This window comes from Balaenoptera ricei, chromosome 20 (assembly GCF_028023285.1).
Source record: "Balaenoptera ricei isolate mBalRic1 chromosome 20, mBalRic1.hap2, whole genome shotgun sequence".
NCBI lineage: Eukaryota > Metazoa > Chordata > Mammalia > Artiodactyla > Balaenopteridae > Balaenoptera > Balaenoptera ricei.
Window position 1 is genome coordinate 46,482,696 of NC_082658.1, and position 18,616 is coordinate 46,501,311.

Genomic DNA, 18,616 nt, shown 5'->3' on the forward strand with positions numbered 1-18,616 from the left:
ATTCCCTTGAACCACATCAGACTGTTGCTTTTTAAATCCTCCCACCACTACAAGGTGGCTCTACTTCCTTCCTCAAAGAAACTGGGCAAATTATGTAAATTCTCTAGTGGTTACCTAGTTTCTGTGTTTCATTAAATCCAAGATGTCTTTGATTTTAAGATGCACTGTTATTTCGAGTATACCAAGAAACGGCACTGTCAATTAAATTATAACATACCAGCAAACGTATGACACATAGCAATTTGAGATGTTAAAATGTGAGGGAAAAGTTCTGTCTTAGAATCTATAAAATACAGTGTGACTATTGGTGGGGAACGGGGATTCAGCCAGTTCCTCTGTGTGTGCGCGTGCGTACACCGAAGGGTAATGACAACTCCGTGCATGCACGTCCGCGCGCACGCACACGTGCGCACACACACACACACACACATACACACCTGCTGCTGTGAGCTCCTCCTCTGCTAATAACTCTTGCAGATAATCACACAACAATGTGCTGGCCAGACCTGCCTTGTCAACAAGAACCCTCATTTCGCCAGGAGGCCATCAATTCAAGGTTACTCAACGCTGTCAGCCAGAGGCTGTCCTCACCACCACCCACCTGACCAGCCAGCCTGGCCAGCCTCGCCTCAGCGGAGCTGGAGACCTCTGAGCAGCCAAGCTAGACAGACAGGCAGGTTTGCTCCTTGGAAAACTACCAAGGGCAGTCACTTGACGTGGCCGGGTGGCTGCAGAGCCCACACCTTTGTATACCTGGCCCCTCTCCAGATCTCCTGGGGCCTGCAGCCAGCCAGAGCCACAGTGCTTCAACAAGGCAGGGACTGTGTTGGCAGCGGCAGACGGGCAGCCCTGCTCCAAGCTGGCTTTTCCAGCTGAGCACAGGTGGAGAGAGAGGCAGGTCCCGGCTGGAGGCGAAGGGCAGTGGGCAGAGGTGCAGACCCACTCTCCTGGGTAGAGGGGCCACGGCCGGCAGAGCAGGCGGCCCCTGGGAGGAAGGACCAGGCACAGTTCCACACCAAGCCCGGGGAGATGTCCGTCACCTGGGAACGTGCTTTGCATCTCATTCACAGACTGCCTCTCGGGCAGGCGCCAGTCACTTCACCCAGCCCCAGAGTCCACATCTGCAAAGGCCAAGGTGGTTTATTCAAAAGCACAGCCGCTGAGGGAGTGGAATCTTGCTCCTCCTGTCCTCTGGTAGCCCAGTTTTTCCCCTGCCACCTTCCCGTTTTGGGGCTGACATCTTCCCTGCAAGAAGTTCTGTTAGGAGCTAAGGTTATCAGTCACAAGAATCAAACCAGCAGAAGCCTGAAGGAACTAAAAATAACAGCTCGCTTGTAAGCCAAGCATTGTCTTAAGTGCTTTTCATACCTTTACATATTTGATCCACGTAACAACCTTATGAGAGAGGTAATATAGCATCATTCTCTTTTCACAGACAAGGAAACGGAGGCAGAGAGAGGTTAAATGATTTGCCTAAGATTCCACACACAGCAACTGGCAGAACCAGGACCTGAACCCAGACAGCCCGACTCCGGAGCCCAGGCTCGCAGGGACCACACTATCCTGCTTCTAGCTACCTAACCGTCCACCAGGCCCCAGCCAAGCAAGCGTCAGGACCCGCTCTGGGTATTCTAGGTCACGGCAGCTCATTATACCTGCATCATCACCCTGTGAGGTGGCTACTATCATCACTCTCATTCCGGGAGTGGGGAAACTGAGGCTCAGGAAGGCGAGGTAGCTTGCCCAAAGTCCCACAACTAGCAAGCGGCAGGGCCAGGACCTAGACCCAGGTGTTTCCTGGCTCTGACACTTTTTTCCTGTTTTAAGAAAACAGGCCTTGGGTTACCGAGCACGAGATGAAGGCACCTGTGTTTTGAGGCAGGCGTTTCTCCCAGGAAAACCGGTGTGCAGGAAGGAGAAACTTGCTCCTGTGTCTCTCCTATCCCAAGAGGGAGACTGAAGTCTGGTGCTGACAGCAGAGCCCTCTCAGCTCTCTTACCCCGGGTCCACTGCAGACAGCACCGGCCACGTGACACACGTGAGACCCCTTTTTATGGTAATTAGGCCTGCAGAGCTCAGGAGGGTCGGGGTGACAAAAGATGACTCAAGAGTGAGAGGGTTCCCACCCACTCTCCCACACTCCAGTTCTGTTCAGGCCTTCCTCTTCTGGATCCCTTACAAGAGAAAAGCACCCACAAGCAGAGCCACAGATATTAACAATAGCCGCTACGGAGCTTTGTTTTTGTTTGAGTCGTGTTTACATTGCTGGGAAAGAACCCACTTGTCTGGGAAGATGAAGCAGGTTGAATCAATTACAAAAATGCCCAAGAGTCGGGCAACTTCCCCTTTCTTGAAGGAAGTCAAGAAGGGGGTAGAAAAGTCGGTATTGCTCGTACCGCCTGCCAGACGAAGCTGGGCTGAGGTCACCCGGAGTCCCACGCTCTGGGCCACCGAGCTACCTCCTCAGACCTCCACGCGCCCCTCGGAGGATGCACTGATTTCTGGATGCCTATTCTCTCCTTCCACTCCACACACACACACACACACACACACTTGGGGCCCCCAGCTATACACAGATCAGGTGCGTGAGCACCTCTGCTGGGCTCCTAAGGAGACCGGGGCACAGAAGCGAGCTGCCACCTGGCCATGAGTAGAGGGAGTGAAGAGGGAGCCCAAGGAGGGGACGAGGAAGCAGAGCCCTGGGAGTGGCTGGCCAGAGCACCGACCCGGGGGGGCTGCCGGCTACCTTGTGGGTCTTGAGCGCTGCACCTGCTGCACCCCCGTAACACTGGCCCGTGGGGACGGGGACAGCCCCGACCGTGATCTGCCTGCTTAGACAGCTGTACAGACAGCACCCCGGTGGTTTTGGCTCGTATCAACAGTCTGGCAAGGACGGTTTCCATATCCACTCAGAGAGGCTCATCTGACCCGACCCGCGCTGAGGGCAGGAAGTCCACGCAGCAATGGCCACATGCAGGCACCTCTCCCCAAGGAACACCTTCAGGCCCAAACCCCTCAACAGCAAGGGTCTAAAGAGGACAGAGCACTGAAATGCATTCTGTGCCCGGGAATTTCTAATCTCAGCTGTGCTACTGTTCTCCTCCTGGGATCCCGGCTGTTGCCTGGCAGCATCAGGCGCACCCTGGCCTCTCCGTCCCGTCCCCTGGCTCACTCTCCAATCACAGCGGCCTCCCTGCAGGCCCGTGGATGCACCTCGCCAGCCGCGGTCCCACCTCAGGGCCTTTGCGGTTGCTGTTTCCCCTGCCTGGGCCTCTTCGGTCAGAGGCCACCTTCTCAGCGAGGACTGCCCTGCCAACTCTGTTTAAAAACACAACTCCTTGCCCAGCACTCCCCAGGACCCCGCATTCTCTCCTGCCGTCTCTCACGCTGCAGGTTTTACCTGCTTGCCTGCCCTCTGCTGTCATGTGAGCTCCGTGAAGGCAGGGATTGTTGCCAGTTGGGTTCACTGCTGTGTCTCCAGTGCCCAGCACAGAATCTAACACGAATTAGATGCTCAAATATTGCTGAATGAATGAATTGCCTGTACTGGGCAATGTGCCTGGTGGGGGCTGGGTGAACAGACATGGGGAAGGATCTGTGCCCTGGAAGCCACCTGACGGAGGGGACTGTGTACCACAGCCAGGAGATACGTTCACACAACGTCCAGAAGGATGCCAGGTGGATGTGCCCAACCCACACGCCTGTCCCATGCCCGGCTGGCCGTGGGCACATTATCCAGCTGCAGGACTGGGCAGTAGGAAGACCTGAGCAGTCCTCCTCATTCGAGAGGCCAGTGACTTGATGCCATCAACGCTCAGGTGCTGAGTCAAGACACAGAGGACCACAGCCCAACCCCAGGGATCCTGCACGCCCAGCAAGGCCAAAGCACTGTGCCCACTGCCAACACCGGACAGCAGGCAGATCAGACAGATGCTTCCTCTTCCAAGGCAATAAGCCTTGCGCCGGGGGACAGGACCAGGGCACAGGGCCAGAGGGTGGGCTCCCTCTGCCCGGGCTGTCCCTCCCCCGCCTAAGGCCCTGAGTCCCTGAGGTGCCTGCCTTCCAGGAATTGCTCACCTGTTATTTTATTGGGAGCCTCTCCCACCTGCTCCCCTGTGCCTCCTCCCTATCCACACCTAAAATATAAAAAGTGAAGTGAAACTGTGAAGCCCCTTAGAGCAGGATCAGCTGCGAAACATCCCTTGGCATAAAAGGCCACCTCAGAGGAGGGAACGCAACCCTAGGAAAGGAAGTTTCCAGCCACTCTGATGTGGGGTGGGGAGGGTGCTGAAAGGTGAGAGCCGTGAGGGCCCCCGTAAGCAGCTGAAGAGACAGCCCTGGGTGTGAGGGTAGCTGGACCCACCAGGAGCGGAGGGGGCTAGGAGAGGCCATGAAGGGGCCAGTGTGCTTTGGGGAGGGTCCAAACGCTCTGAAGAGAGGCCAGCAGGGAAGGAGAGTGGGGGGCCAGGAGAACACCCACCAGCAAGCGCTCAAGCTGCAGCCTAGTGCCTCCCCAGTTCAGGCTGCTCCGGGCACCCTAATTTCTTCTCCTTCCTGCCCTTGCTAGACTGAAAGTCCTTTCTACGCACAGGCTCCAGATAGTCTCTCTTCCTTGGGGCAAAGGTCTCGCCTCCTGCCTGCTCACCTGGCCTGGTTAGTCCTGTCCGTCCCCAGAGCACTGTCTTATCTCCCGCCCGCCTTAGTCATCCACCCCACCCCTCCATCAAAGCCGGAGTCCCCAAATTACAAAGCTGTTCCCCAGCAAGCATGTGCCCAAGCATCTGCCTGCTACTCAAGAATCCCACAGAGGACACACATGCCTAGTCATGGGGAGCTCAGAGACAACCCACATCAACTTTGCCTGAGAGCTGGGGAGACGGTGTTGGGCAGGGAGCAATTAGACCCAGTTTATCAGTCTCCCACCAGCCTTCAAACACCTTGAGGGGAGGGAAGTGTCTGCATGTCATAGCCCTTGGGCACGTAATCAGCATTTCACGAATGCCAGCCCAGCAGGGTAAGGTTTGGGCCAGTCTATCTGAGTAAGCTGGTGCCAGGTGGGTGGCAAGACCCCAGTCAATGGCAGTGACTCAAGGACTCCACCAGGACTGGGTTAGATGGTTACAGAGAGAGAGAGAAAGAACTCTACTGCTGCAGAGGTCTGAGACACACACAGCTGGTACCCTCCCCCCACCACTCCCGGGCAATCACTGTAACCACATTTCACCAGGGAAAGGACCTGGGGGTGCCCCTTCCCAGGAGCCCCTGCGATTAGCACCCGCCTCCAGGTAGGGAGGCCAGAGGTTTGGTGGATCCACAGGAACCAGACCAGAGGGCTCCCACCCAAGTCCTATAGGCTGAGTGCAGGAACTCGGCCCCCTTACACTCCTCTGAGGAGGCGGCCTATCAATCAGTCAAGGAATACTGGCATGTCCCTCAGGGCTGAAAGATGTGTCACCTCCAGCCATCTGTGGGAGAGCAGGGCTAGCAAGAAAGGGAAATGTGGAAAGACGAACACTGGAGCGTGCAGGGATGAGAAGAAATAAAGTCTGGGGCTGGGGAGGGTTCCTGCAGCACACACACGGTTCTCCAGAGGCTGCTCCGCCAAGACCTCAGAGACGCTTGTCGTCCGCAGAGAAGCGGCTGTGACAACAGCAACTACTACCGGGGCGGACTTGCCGGGTCTTGCGGCCCAGAGAGCTACGAGCTGGGAGGCCGCGCACACCTCCGGCCTCCGCAGCCTCTCGGCTGGGAAAGAGCAGGGCCCTGTTCCCAAACCCCGAACTAGGCTGGTCCTCCCTCTTGCCTGGCAGAGACCCTCGGAAACGAGGGGAGCCCGGGAACGGTGCAGCCTCCAAAAGCTACGGGAAATCTTCGCCCGTGCAGAGCCCGCTTCGGGACTCGGCGGGGCCAAGAGAAAGGAGCTGGGGCAACACTGGTCCCGGAGGGGCAGGCGCGCGGGGAGCCGAGGTGGGACGCGAGGACGGGGGATGTCCCAAGGGAGGCGTCCGGGCAAACGAGCCTCCTTTTCGGCCAACTAGGTCTCCCTAAAAACACTTTCTGAAACGGCGCCGAGGAGAGAATTGGCCTCGTCTCCCCGCGCCCCAGGGCTAGTGCTGCCCAACCTCGCACCTGGGCGCCGGCAGAGGGTCGGAGGGGGAGGCGGGGGGGCGACTTCCCCGCTGTGGCCCAGCGAGCCGGGGGCAGGTAACCCGACCTCCCCGGCCAGGGCCGACAGGGCGGACCCTCCCGGGGCGGGCGAAGTTCCGCGTTCCGGCAACTTCCCCGGTGGCGGGGCCGCGGGCCGGGCCAGGTGCGTGTCGCCGGAGCCCCGCGACCCCGAGCCTCCCGGCCGCCGCTTACCTGGCCCCCAGGGGCCGGCGGGGTGCGCATCCACAGTCCGACCGCGGGTCGGTGTGCTGCCGAAGGGCGAGAAGTGGGCGGGCGCGGGTCGGCGGGGCCGACGGGGATGCCGCCGGCCAAGCGGAGGGCGCAGAAACAGTCCGGTCGGAGCCGCGGCTGCTTGCCCGGTTCGGCACCAGTTGAAGGCGCCGGCCCCGCCCCCACCCGCGCCCGTTGCCGGGAGACCCGCGTGGGCCGAAGGGCTCTTTGTATCAAAGCTGCCGTGACATCACGAGGCGCCCGGGCTCAGGGTTCGAAGGGGCGGGGCCTCGCGCTGGGGGCGGGGCTAGAGGAGGAGGAAGCGCGGCCTGGGAATCCGAGCCGCGGGGGGCGGGGCCCAGGTAACCCCGCCCCCTAAGGTAGGGGCAGGTGGCTGGGGCGGCGCCAACCATTGGCCGCGTGGCCCCGGGGCGGACCCAGGCCACTGCACCCCTCCCCGGGCCCCAGGGGGTGCCTCCGGAGGTGGAGCTCGCCAGGGCCCTGTCGAGCCCGCGCAGCAAGGTTACTGCCGCTGGGATTTGGGCGGCCCGGACCTTGGGATTACGGGAGACGGAGTTTGTAAATTAAAGCGCCTCTCGGGCGGGCGCTTTGGTCGCCGCTGCCCGTTGCAGGCTACTCTGTTTGCTGTCCCCGCTTCCTGGTTCACATTTGCGGACGCGAACGAAGAGCTGCCAACAGCCCGCCACCACCAGCAGCCTGAGTCTGGTGACTCCTAAATTGATTCTCATCCTGAACCCCACCCACAACTTTCTCAATCTTTTCGTGTAAAGTCAAAACTGTCTTTATAACCAGTACGGGAATACAAAGAACCAAGTGGCAACAAGAACTAAAAAACAAAAGAAGGAACGGACTCCTTCTGTTGGATTCTAGTAAATATAATTTAAGTCCAAAATGTGCCCCCTCATAACTCTTCATTATGCTCCGGATTAAAAGAAGGAAACCTGTAAACCAGCAAATTTTGCACGTGTGGTTTCCCTTTGACTTGACGTTGTATTGTGTAACTGGCGGAGGGTGGGGAGCGGATTTATCTTCCTAATTGTCTGGTTCAGGCCCGTATGAAGCCACCTTTGACGTTCCTGAGTCCTCACTGACCAACAAGGTGGCATTTTGGTATGGGCAGGGCCCTTTGGTACAACACCAATTCACACACACACACACACACACACACACACACACAGAGCTTTTCAGCACCCTTGTCTCTGGCTCTTTGCTCTCAACTTCCTTCTCCCCAGTATCTCCCTTGCAAATAAATTCCCAGCTACCTTTCTGTTTACCAGGGCCTGTCTCTGAGGCAAAACATCCCACTGGGGTTCCCAGACCTGCTGGGGACTCTCCAAAAGGGACAGCATTAGCCAGAAGGGGGCCTCCTGGCAAGGGCTACATGTCGGGGGGAGGCTGGGGTAGTGTGGGTGAGGTGGAAACTCCATCACAGCTGGCCCTCTCCTCCCTGCTTATGCCCTGCAGTTCAGAGGTCTACGTGCGGAGGCCACAGACTGTTTCTCACCCTAGTTTGTGTCCACCCCCACAGTCCCTAAACACGCAGAAGCACTGTGGCGTACCAGAAAGAGCACTGGCTTTGGAATCGGACAGACCTGGGTTTGAATCCTATTTGCCAGCTGTCAGTCTTAGGACAAGTTATATAACGTCTCAGACTCAGTGTCTTCATCTGTAAAATGGGAATGGCACAGTCTACCTCATGGGTTGTTTGGCACCCTGGCCCAGTGGGTACACTTGATCTTAGGCATTCATCAAAGGTGTGGTGTGTGAATGAGCCCATGCACCCTGGGCCTGCTCTTTCTGCCTTCCCAGCTCCAACCTGAGGCCTTAGCTCAGCTGCCTTAGGTGAGGTTTTAGGGTGGGGCTGAATTCAGGGTTTCTATCTCGGTTTCCCCTTTACCCTTCTGTGTCTCATGTTGCCCCTAAGTAGTGTGGGGCTCCAGAAAGCAGGTCACAGGACAGGGTCACGCAGAACTGGGGAAGAGAAGCAGAAACCTAAGGTGATCATTGGCTTTCTCCCAGAGAAGGTCAGTGGAGAGTCAGACCTGGCTTCCCTACCCCCACCGGGGGGGAGCGTGATGGACATGGTCCCGAGCTCCATGGAAGGGGGGCTGCTAGTGGTCCCTCTTTATTTTTCCCAAAACTGGTGGGGTGCGGAGCATCTCCAGGTATTTGTCCTGAAAAGTAGCATGACAGAGAGGAGTGTCACAAGGCATTAGCATTGGACACGCTGAGTTGAAGGCTGCCAGTTCCACAATTTGCCATGGGGAAGTCATGTAATGTTTCAGAGCCTCAGTTTTCCAACTTTAGAAAATGGAAACAAGACCTTTCCTCTTCCAGTTGTGAGGTGTAAATGGAATGATAAAATAAGTGCCTAGGGGACTTCCCTGGCGGTCCAGTGGTTAAGACTCCGCGCTGCCAGTGTAGCAGGCACGGGTTCAATCCCTGGTCAGGGAACTAAGATCCATATGCCATGCAGCCAAAAACAAAACAAAACAAAAACAAAAGTAGCTATTATATCAACTGCATTATTATGAACTGTCATCAAATCTTTAACCATGGTCATTTTTAAGTCTTTTCTCATTTACAGACAGTTCTGGGTGTACTCTGATGATTTTGCAAATATGTTCCTATAAAAGGGTTTCATCTTCAAGAAATACATGGAAAAGACTCTGACAAGTACAGGTTTCTGGTAACGGACTGTACTGCTGAACTGAATGAATAAGCGTTTTCAGAACTCTAATGAAAAACTGATGAACTCATAAAAGTGCTAACAAAAGATCAAGATGAAAAAAAAAAAATTAATTACATGGGACTGAGTGAACTGATGAGGATGAGTATAATTTTTGTGACTTTCTGTCTGAATTTAAAAAAAAAAAAAAATTCCACAAGGACTCAGAGGCAAAGAATATACAAATCAATTTTCACTGCAAAGTAAAGGAGCTGTTACAGTGGAGGATTACTGGACTGAATGTCAATACTATGACATAGTATGAGTGTGTTTCATGTTTGGTAATTGCAATCATTGTTGCTTTTGTTGTGGTCATCCATGTACAATGCTTGGTGTCAGTCGATTTATCTCTTGTAAAAATAAAATACAGTGTGTGTGTGTGTGTGAAAAAAAAAAAAAAAAAAAAAAGTAGCTATTATAATGCCTCCTGAGCTGCAAGCACTCAATAAATACCAGCTGCTAGTTACTCGCAGTGGCATGATTGAGCCCCAGTCTGACCCAGTGATTAGGTGCAAGAGCTCTGGAGCCAGAACTGAGGGTCATTTCTTGGCTTTACCACATTGTAGCTGGATGACCCTAGACAGGTTTAATTCCCAGTGTCTCAGTTTCCTCATCTGTAAGTGGGAGATAATAGTGATACATATTTTAGGATTGGTGTGAAGATGAAAATAATCAGGACCCATAAAATACTTAGAACAGGGCCTGGCTCATAGCAGGTGATCAATAAACAGTAGTCATTATCAATTACCATATGGCAAGAGGCTGGCGAGGAACTAGGGGGAGGATTAGAACCTCAGGAGGATTAGAATTCTCAGGAGAACTTAGGACATTGACTTTCTGGAGAGGCCCTGTCGTCTTCCATAGTGTTCAGGGAAGCAGTGATAGTTTTGGGGTGGGGGGGAGGGGGTGTGGGGAACTACTGTTTCTGAAATGGAATGTGGGAACTAAGGGCTCCAGCCCAGACTAGGGCACATGGAGGACTCAGTGTCATCTGATCAAGCGGGGCCTGAGAGACAGTTATTAAGCAATATAGTTCTGCCTCTGAGACAGCCCCACCTACGAGGCTGGGACAAGGAGGGTCTTGAGTTAGCTACTCTGGTCCCTTAGCATAGCTGTGTTTTAGATGTCATAGATTCTAACCATGTTAAGCTAGGAAGACTCTCTGGGTAAGTATCAAAAGTACTCTTCCCCCATGCTATGGATGGTAAGACAGTGGCTCAGAGAAGGCTGGGAATTTGTCCAAAGCCACACAGTGAGATACCAGATAAGCAGGGACTGAAACTCAGGCTCCTGACTGCCAGTGCCGGACCCTCTCCTTCCTACTGATGGGGTCAGACAGGCTGGGGGTGGGGAGTGGCAGGGAGGTTACTCCCTCACAGTACTTGCCTGGCGCTGTGAGTCTCCTAAGGGGTCTGACTTGTCTTTTCAAGAGAAAGAACAATCTCATTAAAATCAGAAACCGTCTCCCAGGGAATGTACCCAAGAGTAATTTTTAGACTGCAAGTCACTCTGATTAATTCTCTTTATGTCAGGAAACTGATTCTGCCATTGTTGATGCAAGAATACTCCCATGACGCTGAATGCCAAAGCCAGAGAAAAGCCAATAGAACACTGACAAGCAGGAGTTAATGATCCTCCAGAAACTTATGGGGGTGGAAAACACATGGTCATCTGGGTGATCCAGGTGAGGGAAGAGATTAGTAAATTCTCTCTGTACCACGGCTATCTACGTATGTCTTCTTTCCTTCTGCTGTCACCACGCAGGAGTTAGCTCAACATCAGAGGGTGTAAAGAGGCCACGTTTTGTACATGTTTGGGGCCATATGGAAGGCCAGGCTAAGCATAAAGGGCATCATTGTAACAGGAAAGAACTCTCTGAGCATTACCCAGTGTTAACATTAGCCAAACAACTGATGCCAACCAACATTAGCCAAATGAACAAACAGAAAACAGCAACACAAATAACCCCAGAGCTGGGGGGGAAAGCATCAGGTCCGGTGGTTCTCAAGCTGGGTTCCTTGGAACCCTCACAGTTCTGTGGAGACCTTGCAAAAGTGGGGTTGGGGGTGTGCTCTAGATAAGCAACAGGAACAGCTCCACTTCTATCTGCTTTACATGTAGACTTCCGCATGAAATTTCACATGAACAAAGAGTTCCATGGCTTAAAAGGTGTTTCAAATCACTAGTCTAGTGAAACCACTCATTTACCAAACAGGGAAACAAGCCCAGAGGTGGGAAATGGCTTCTCTCCTCACAGTTCGTGGCAGAGCCGGGATTAGAGCTGGGACTCAAGACTCTGTCTAGTGCTCTGCAAGACAAACATCAGTTATCAACCAGGACTGTCAACATCGGTCACACCTGGTCACACACTGGACCTTATTTCTGTCCAAACACAATATCACCAGCTGCTGCTCTTTGTGTGGAAAAACCCTCCACGTAGCCTGCTCAGACTTTGCCACAAACACTTGTTTTCTCCAACCTCCTCTTCAGAGGTCCCTTGACTCTGGAGTCAGAAAGCATCAGCCCCAGCTGTTAAAAGTCTCAGCTTTCTAACCCAGGGGACAAGTTCAACCTCTGATGACTTCAGCAGTGGCTTCAGAAAGAGAAACAGGTACTAAGGCAGTAGGTGGGATGCTGGGATTAGAGACGCCCCTTAACCTCAACGACTCCCAGTCGTTCCCAATCTCCCACTTCCAACAAACAGGGCTCTGAATCCCAGAGCCCTTCCGCTCCAGCAGGGGCCTGTCCAGGGGGTCTGCACTGCGTAGGGAAGAGGAGGCATCTGGGACCATCCCTTCCTCTGGAAAGCTGTGGTTTGGACAGCACATTACTTCTCATCCTACAGCCACACGCTCTCCCAGGAGCAGATATTGGACCAGGTGTGAGCCCCAGAAACATAAGCCCCCTTCCACTGGCAAACGCCTCGGGGTTGGTGGCTGTCCTTTGGCCAGGCTGCCTTCAGCAGTCTGCCCTGGGGGCTGGGGTCCTGTGTGAAGTCCGGCTGGACACTGTGCAGACGGGGCAGGACCGGGTCTTACTGACTCGAGACCTCGGCTGAGTGTTCAGAAAGGCTGAGCTCTATTTTTGTCAACCTGTGCAGATGTAAACAATGGGTTTTCTTACACAAACCCAATAAGAGGGGAAAATGGTGAGAGAACCTGCGTTTCCTCTGACTCATCCAATCATCTAAGAGGAGATGGTGGCAGGTGAGGAGGAAATGGAACAAGGTCTTCTTTGACTTGCATCGGGAGAGGGCAAGGAGGGAAAACTTCCCTTTCCTGTACTCTCGGTAACATCAGGTGACTGCAGACCCTTGAGAGCATAAACAAGTCTCCTCTGTTTCAAATGCCTCCCCCCAACCTCCCTACCACCTCCCAGACCTGGCAGCCCACATCTCTGATGTTAGGAGTCGACAGTAAGGCCACAGTTCCAAAATTACACTGCACACTAGCCTCACTTGGGGAGAGTAAAAAAGTCAATGCCCAGGTCACACCAAGAGCAACTGAATCCAAACGGCTGGGGTGGGAGGCAGGCATTAGCCGTTTTTGTTTTTGTTTTTTTGGCCGTGCCACGCGGCATGTGGGATCTTGGTTCCCCGACCAGGGATCGAACCCGCACCCTCTGCAGTGGAAGTGTAGAGTCTTAACCACTGGACCTCCAGGGAAGTTCCACCCCACCCCATCTCACCCCACCCCACCTCACCCCACCCCACCCCACCCCACCTCACCCCACCCCACCCCACCCCACCTCACCCCACCCCACCCCATCTCACCCCACCTCACCCCACCCCATCTCACCCCACCCCACCCCACCCCACCCCATCTCACCCCACCCCACCCCATCTCACCCCACCCCATCTCACCCCACCTCACCCCACCCCACCTCACCCCACCCCATCTCACCCCACCTCACCCCACCCCACCTCACCCCACCCCATCTCACCCCATCTCACCCCACCCCACCCCCGTCAGCCGTTTTTAAAGATCCCCAGGTGACTGCAATGCAGCGAAGTTTGGGAACAATTGAATACTTTGCCAAAGGCTTGCTGACTACATCAGGAGTTGGAGCGATCGCAGGGGAAAGCATCGTTCATTAATTCATTCATGCACACATATTTAATCACGATCTTCTATGGGTCAGACCCTGTTCCAGCTGGGGATATAGCTGTAATCAATAGAAATCTCAGTTCTTGTGGCCCTTGCTTTCTAGTGGGGGAAGTCAGACAATGAACAAATAAATGAATGGACGATGTCCATGACAAGTGCTATGAAGGAAACAGAAGGAGGACAGAAAGACTTTGGGGGCAGGGGATTATTTTCACCCTGGATTTAGGCACCGATTTTTGCTTTGGAAAGAGCAGCTGAGCCCCTGCCTGTTGTCCTGGACTTTACCCTGCTGTCTGGCTAAAACAGCTTTCCCTTGACAATCAGTCCTCAAGGTCCTGCCTTCCACCCCTCACAGGGCACCCTGCTTACCTCTTTCCCTTAAGCTATTTCTTTAGGTGGGGCCTGGCATCCTCTGCGCACAATGGTCTCCACTCCTCCTCTTCCCCCTTTGTCAGCAGTAACATCAGACACAGGGCCTGTGCAAGGCCAGTGATCCATCAAGGATCATTTATGTGCAACACACAGATGGATTTTAGGCCTATGAGTTGAGTTAGAGGTCGTGTGGAACCCCAAACTCAGAGTCAGAGGACCTGGATTAGAGGCTTGGCTCTGCCACTTATAGGCAAAGGGCAAGTCACTTTAGCTCACCAAGCCTTACTTTCATCTTCAGTCAAATGGAGAGAGTACAACTAACTTTGTAAGGCTGGGCTGTGGATTAAAAGAATGTCAAAGACGTTTGGAAAGTGTTTTGAAAATATGGGAACTCTTTAGAAATTAATATCATCTAGGCCGATATAGACATGAAATCACAGCACATTAAAGCTGGAAGGGATCCCATTTTACAAATGGAAAACTGACGCCTGGAGAGAAGAAATGACTTACAGTCACAAAGCTTACTAATGGCAGAAGGGTCCACACTGACCCCAGAAAGGGGCGGTGGTTGAGAGTAGACTGGGGATGCTGTTTGAGTATCAAACATTTTGCCTCCTCTGTCCATTAGGCAAACTCCTATTCATCCTTCAAAACCCCACTCAGGTGTGAACTGCCAATGTGAAGTCTTCCCCTCTCCTTCGCTGAGAATAAATGACTCCTTGGCTTCATGATCTCCATGCCTCAAACATAAATTCTGCTACTGTGAGGAACACAATGTATTGTCGGGATTGGCCTCCTGTCAGGCTCCCTACTGTACTGTATGCAATTCCATATATACAATGGAATATTACTTAGTCATAAAAAGGAACAAAATTGGGTCATTTGTAGAGACGTGGTTGGACCTAGAGACTGTCATACAGAGTGAAGTAAGTCAGAAAGAGAAAAACAAACATCGTATATTAACTCATATATGTGGAATCTAGAAAAATGGTACAGATGAACCTGTTTGCAAGGCAGAAATAGAGACACAGATGTAGAGAACAAACGTATGGACACCAAGGGGGGAAAGCGGGGCGGGGGTGATGGTGGTGGTCGGATGAATTGGGAGAGTGGGTTTGACATGTATACACTAATATGTATAAAATGGATAACTAATAAGAACCTGCTGTATAAAAAAATAATAAAATAAAATTTAAAAAAAAGAAATATTTATTGCTTCCAAAAACGTATTTTGTGGAGCCCCCATCCCACTGTGAAAGCAAAAATGGGCTCTGTGGTCGAATCAGCAGGCGAAACTCTTGGTTCCCCCTTGGAGACGTCACAGAGCACATGAGCAGGAGAGAGACCTTCCTCGCTTTGTTTGAACCTGGGGGTTTCTTAAGGCTGTCCAGCTTTGGACAGGATCTCTTCTCATTTAACTTCTAACAACAAAAGGACTCGGTGCTGTAAGGAACACACTTGGGAAAACAATGCACCAGGCTCCCAACATACACTCACACTCACACACACACACACAACAACATGATGTTATTATCTTCATTTTAAAGATATGAATAGCAAACACCTACAGAACACTTACTATGCATGAGGTTCTGTTCTAAGTGCTTCACATGACATTAACTCATTTAACTTTCACAACAACCCTATGAGGCAGGTATTATCCCCATTTTACAGATGGGGAAACTAAGGCTCAAAGAGGTTACTCAAAGATGTAAAGCCAATAAGTGGAGAGCCAGGCTTCAGACCCAGGGAGCTGATCCCAGAGACTGATGCACCAAAAAAAGGGAGGCTCAGATTTGTAAAATAACTTCCCCAAAGCAACCACAGTGGAACCAAGGCCATTCATTCATCCATTCACTCGTTTATTCATTTATTCAAACAACATTCACTGAGCAGAAACCACAGGCCAGCCACCTGGAAATATAAGAAGGGGATACAGAGCGCCACCCTCCCCCCTCCTGCCAGCACCACTGGACACCCAGGGCTGTGCGCTAAGAGGGGCGAGGGTGCCCTGCCAGGCACCAGCACATGTGCACACACTTGTGTGCTGGGTGTGTGAGTCATCAGAGAGGCCCCGCACTTGAGAGGCTGGGGTCTAAACGCTGCCTTGGCTGCTGTGACAGCCGTGTCCCTGAGCGGCAGTTTCTGTACACAAAGGCTCAGGGAGGGTTGTGGGATTCTGTACCAGCTCCTTCCACTCCCCACAGGAGTGGGGAGGCTGTTTAAAATGAGCCCCGAACGCAAGCCCAGGCTCCTCTCTGGGTTTTACAGCTCGGCGGCCAGGCTGCGCTCTCTGTCGGGTCACCGCAACCCTCCCCAGAGCTGATCCGGGCCGCAGCCTGCCCACCGCCTGCCCTCATCTGTTCTCCGGCGGGGTGGGGCCCCGAGGCCCTCTGAGCCCCCCTCTCCACGGTCACGGCCCCTCCTCACAGTCCTGTGAGCTCTCCCTGCGTCCCTGCTCTCAGCCGGCACTGAGGACCCGCACCAGGGATGCTCCAGGGCGGAGGGCGTTCATCTCAGGAATTCAGCCGGCTCCCGAGAGGAGAAAAACGTTTAGAAAAGGCTGGGAGTGGATGCACACAACCTTACGTCTTTTTCCAGGTCGGAAGGACCTTATCCTGAAGGGCTTGTAATTCCACTTGGAAATCACTGTTCCCCACAATTGTCTCCTACATTATCTGGAGAGGAGAAAAACACCCCAAACCCACAGCAAACAAGCCGCCCCATAAATGACAAAAGTAGGGCTGTGGGCTCTTCACGATGCGAGGCCGTGAGTGAAGGGGGCTGCGGAGGGCCAGGCTGCCCCTGAATAAACTGGCGGGTTGGGCTCATCTGGAGGCCGGAGCTGGCCTCCCTCTCAGGCACACACGCCTCGTTTGTGCCTTCCCTCCCGGGGCCGGGCTCGGCAACGGGAAAGCCAAGGCCCTGGGCCCAGGACACTGAGCCAGTGTTTCTCCCACTTAGGGGAAAACCGCAACCTGGCGGGGCTCAGTGGCTGCAGCCAGGCGGACTGAAGGAGCCGCTGTGTTCAGGTACAGACACTGGTGAGGCCGAGCCCAGAGGAGGCCAGCGCAGGGGAGGGAGGGGCTGCCCTGGAAAAGAAACCTTTCTTCCAGGCCGGGCCCCCTGCTGTCTCACTGGACCACAAGGCCACATTCATGGCCGGGAAGTGCTCGAGCGCCCGGCCAGCCAGGCTCCAGCTCCAGCTCCGCTTCCCATAGCTGGCGTTCAAGTCAATTCCTGCCAGCCTCTGATCACAACATTTTCGTCAACCAATCAATACATAACTTTGTTTTATGCGTGTTTGTTGAAAGACACACGTTATTAGACGTTGTTGATTCATTAACGTTGAACTCACGGCCGAAAGCATTATAATTCATGCTTAAACAAAGCTTACCTAACACGTATTTTCTCCATAAGGTACATCGTAGCCTCCCTGCACTTGGGAACACTAGACGGTACTTCAGGACTACATTTGGGAGGCATTTTAAACAGCGAAATCCACCCCCCCCCAAAAAAAACCCCACAAAAATGCAAAAACATGGCACTAAAAAGACTGTTAAAGGGACACTTGTTTACAGAATGAGCTAAAAAGTAGAGTCACATCTTGTTCGACCTCGGGCGACTCAAATTTTCATCTCTGAGCACATCTGCAAATGGGCACGAAAACGCTGTGAGTATTAATTTGGGGGTTACAAATACATCTTAGCAAGTAAGCAAATTTGCAAGTATGGAATCTGCAAAAACTGAGGATCAACTGTATCTGTGTTACAGGGTGACTGAGGGACAGGGTGGGAGCTGGGGGTTAAATGAAATAACTCGTGAAGGACACTTACAGATGTAGGCCAGTGGCACAGTAGACAATGCATCTGACGGCGATTCAGAAGAATACTTAGCACCGCGATAGCTCCATACCTGTCTGTATTGCTGCTACCTCTATTACCTGCTGACCAGGTAACTGACACCTTTGCTGTTCCTTGTGCTTTCTCCAGCTAGGGAAGCCCAGAGCCCAGGCTTTTTAAGTTAATTTCCGGCTGGGTTCCAATCACACCTTTACGGTTTGCTGGTTGGGAGCCCTCAGGCTAAGTCGGTTCTCCTCCTTTCCATCCAGCACTGCTTCCCCACTGCTCACACGCAGCTGACACTGTGCTTAATAGAAGCGACCAGAAGAGACCCGCCTCCTGTCCCCTCCACAGGTCTGCACACTCACCTGTGCACGTGCCTTAATGCCTTCTGTCCGCTGCAGTAGGTGGTTCACAGATGGACCCTGCTCCTCAGATCCTGGGCCCCGCCCCCTTGAAGGTTCTCTGTCCCCACAGCCACCTCACCCCCAGCCGCTCTGCATCACCAATGTCCCTTTCTCCACTAGTTCATCTCCATACCAGATTATGCCCTGGCTTTGAAAATCCCTCCCTAAACCCCACAGGGTGGAAATAAATAAACCAGAGCCACATGGGTCCTCACCTCACCGCAGCCCTTGACCCAGTGGACCTGTCCCCCTCACTTTTTCAGCCTGGCTTCTAGGATGCCTGCCCTCCTGGTTTCTTCCCCAGGAGTGATTTCTCTTTTTCCTAGGGCTCCCAAAGGTTTATGTCCAGCCTGGACCTCTCCCCTGAGGTCCCAACTATTGTATCCAACCGTCCGTGGAGGAAGTTTACTGAGGAGCGAGTTAGGGATCAACCCAGCAAGGGCACGAGGGAAGCAGGATGGGGCAGAAGGAGAGGTGAACAGCAATGCGGTTGTTAATGAGGTCTCAGACGACCCCACAGGTGCTCTGGCGCTGGGATGGCCCTTCAGAGTTGTCCCCCCAAAAAGGCAAGGGGCCAAAACCCTCGCATCCCCACATGGACCAGTCGTGGGATGCAGGACGCCCCCAGGAAGGGTCTGTAATCTTGGGCCTCTGCCGCAGCCTGGGGAGGGCCTGCTGCGGCCGGCGCTCCCGGCCAATGGGAGAACGAGGGAGGGGCTCTGACCTAAAGGGGATCATCACTGCATGTGAACATCTTCAACT

General features: G+C 53.4%; 1 protein-coding gene across 2 annotated transcripts in view; it reads right to left on the minus strand.

Moving 5' to 3' along the window:
* The window catches only part of RAB11FIP4 (RAB11 family interacting protein 4), a 120,892-nt gene that overhangs the window by 36,178 nt on the left and 66,098 nt on the right, over window positions 1–18,616 (minus strand). Inside the window, exon 1 of one of the 2 annotated variants that reach the window (XM_059906486.1) lies at window positions 6,361–6,641. The exons of the other annotated variant lie outside the window; for it this stretch is intronic. Coding sequence (XP_059762469.1) covers window positions 6,361–6,390 — 30 coding nt within the window. The 5' untranslated portion in view covers window positions 6,391–6,641. Of the gene's footprint in view, window positions 1–6,360; window positions 6,642–18,616 lie in introns of those variants that run through there. 2 annotated transcript variants of the gene reach the window in all.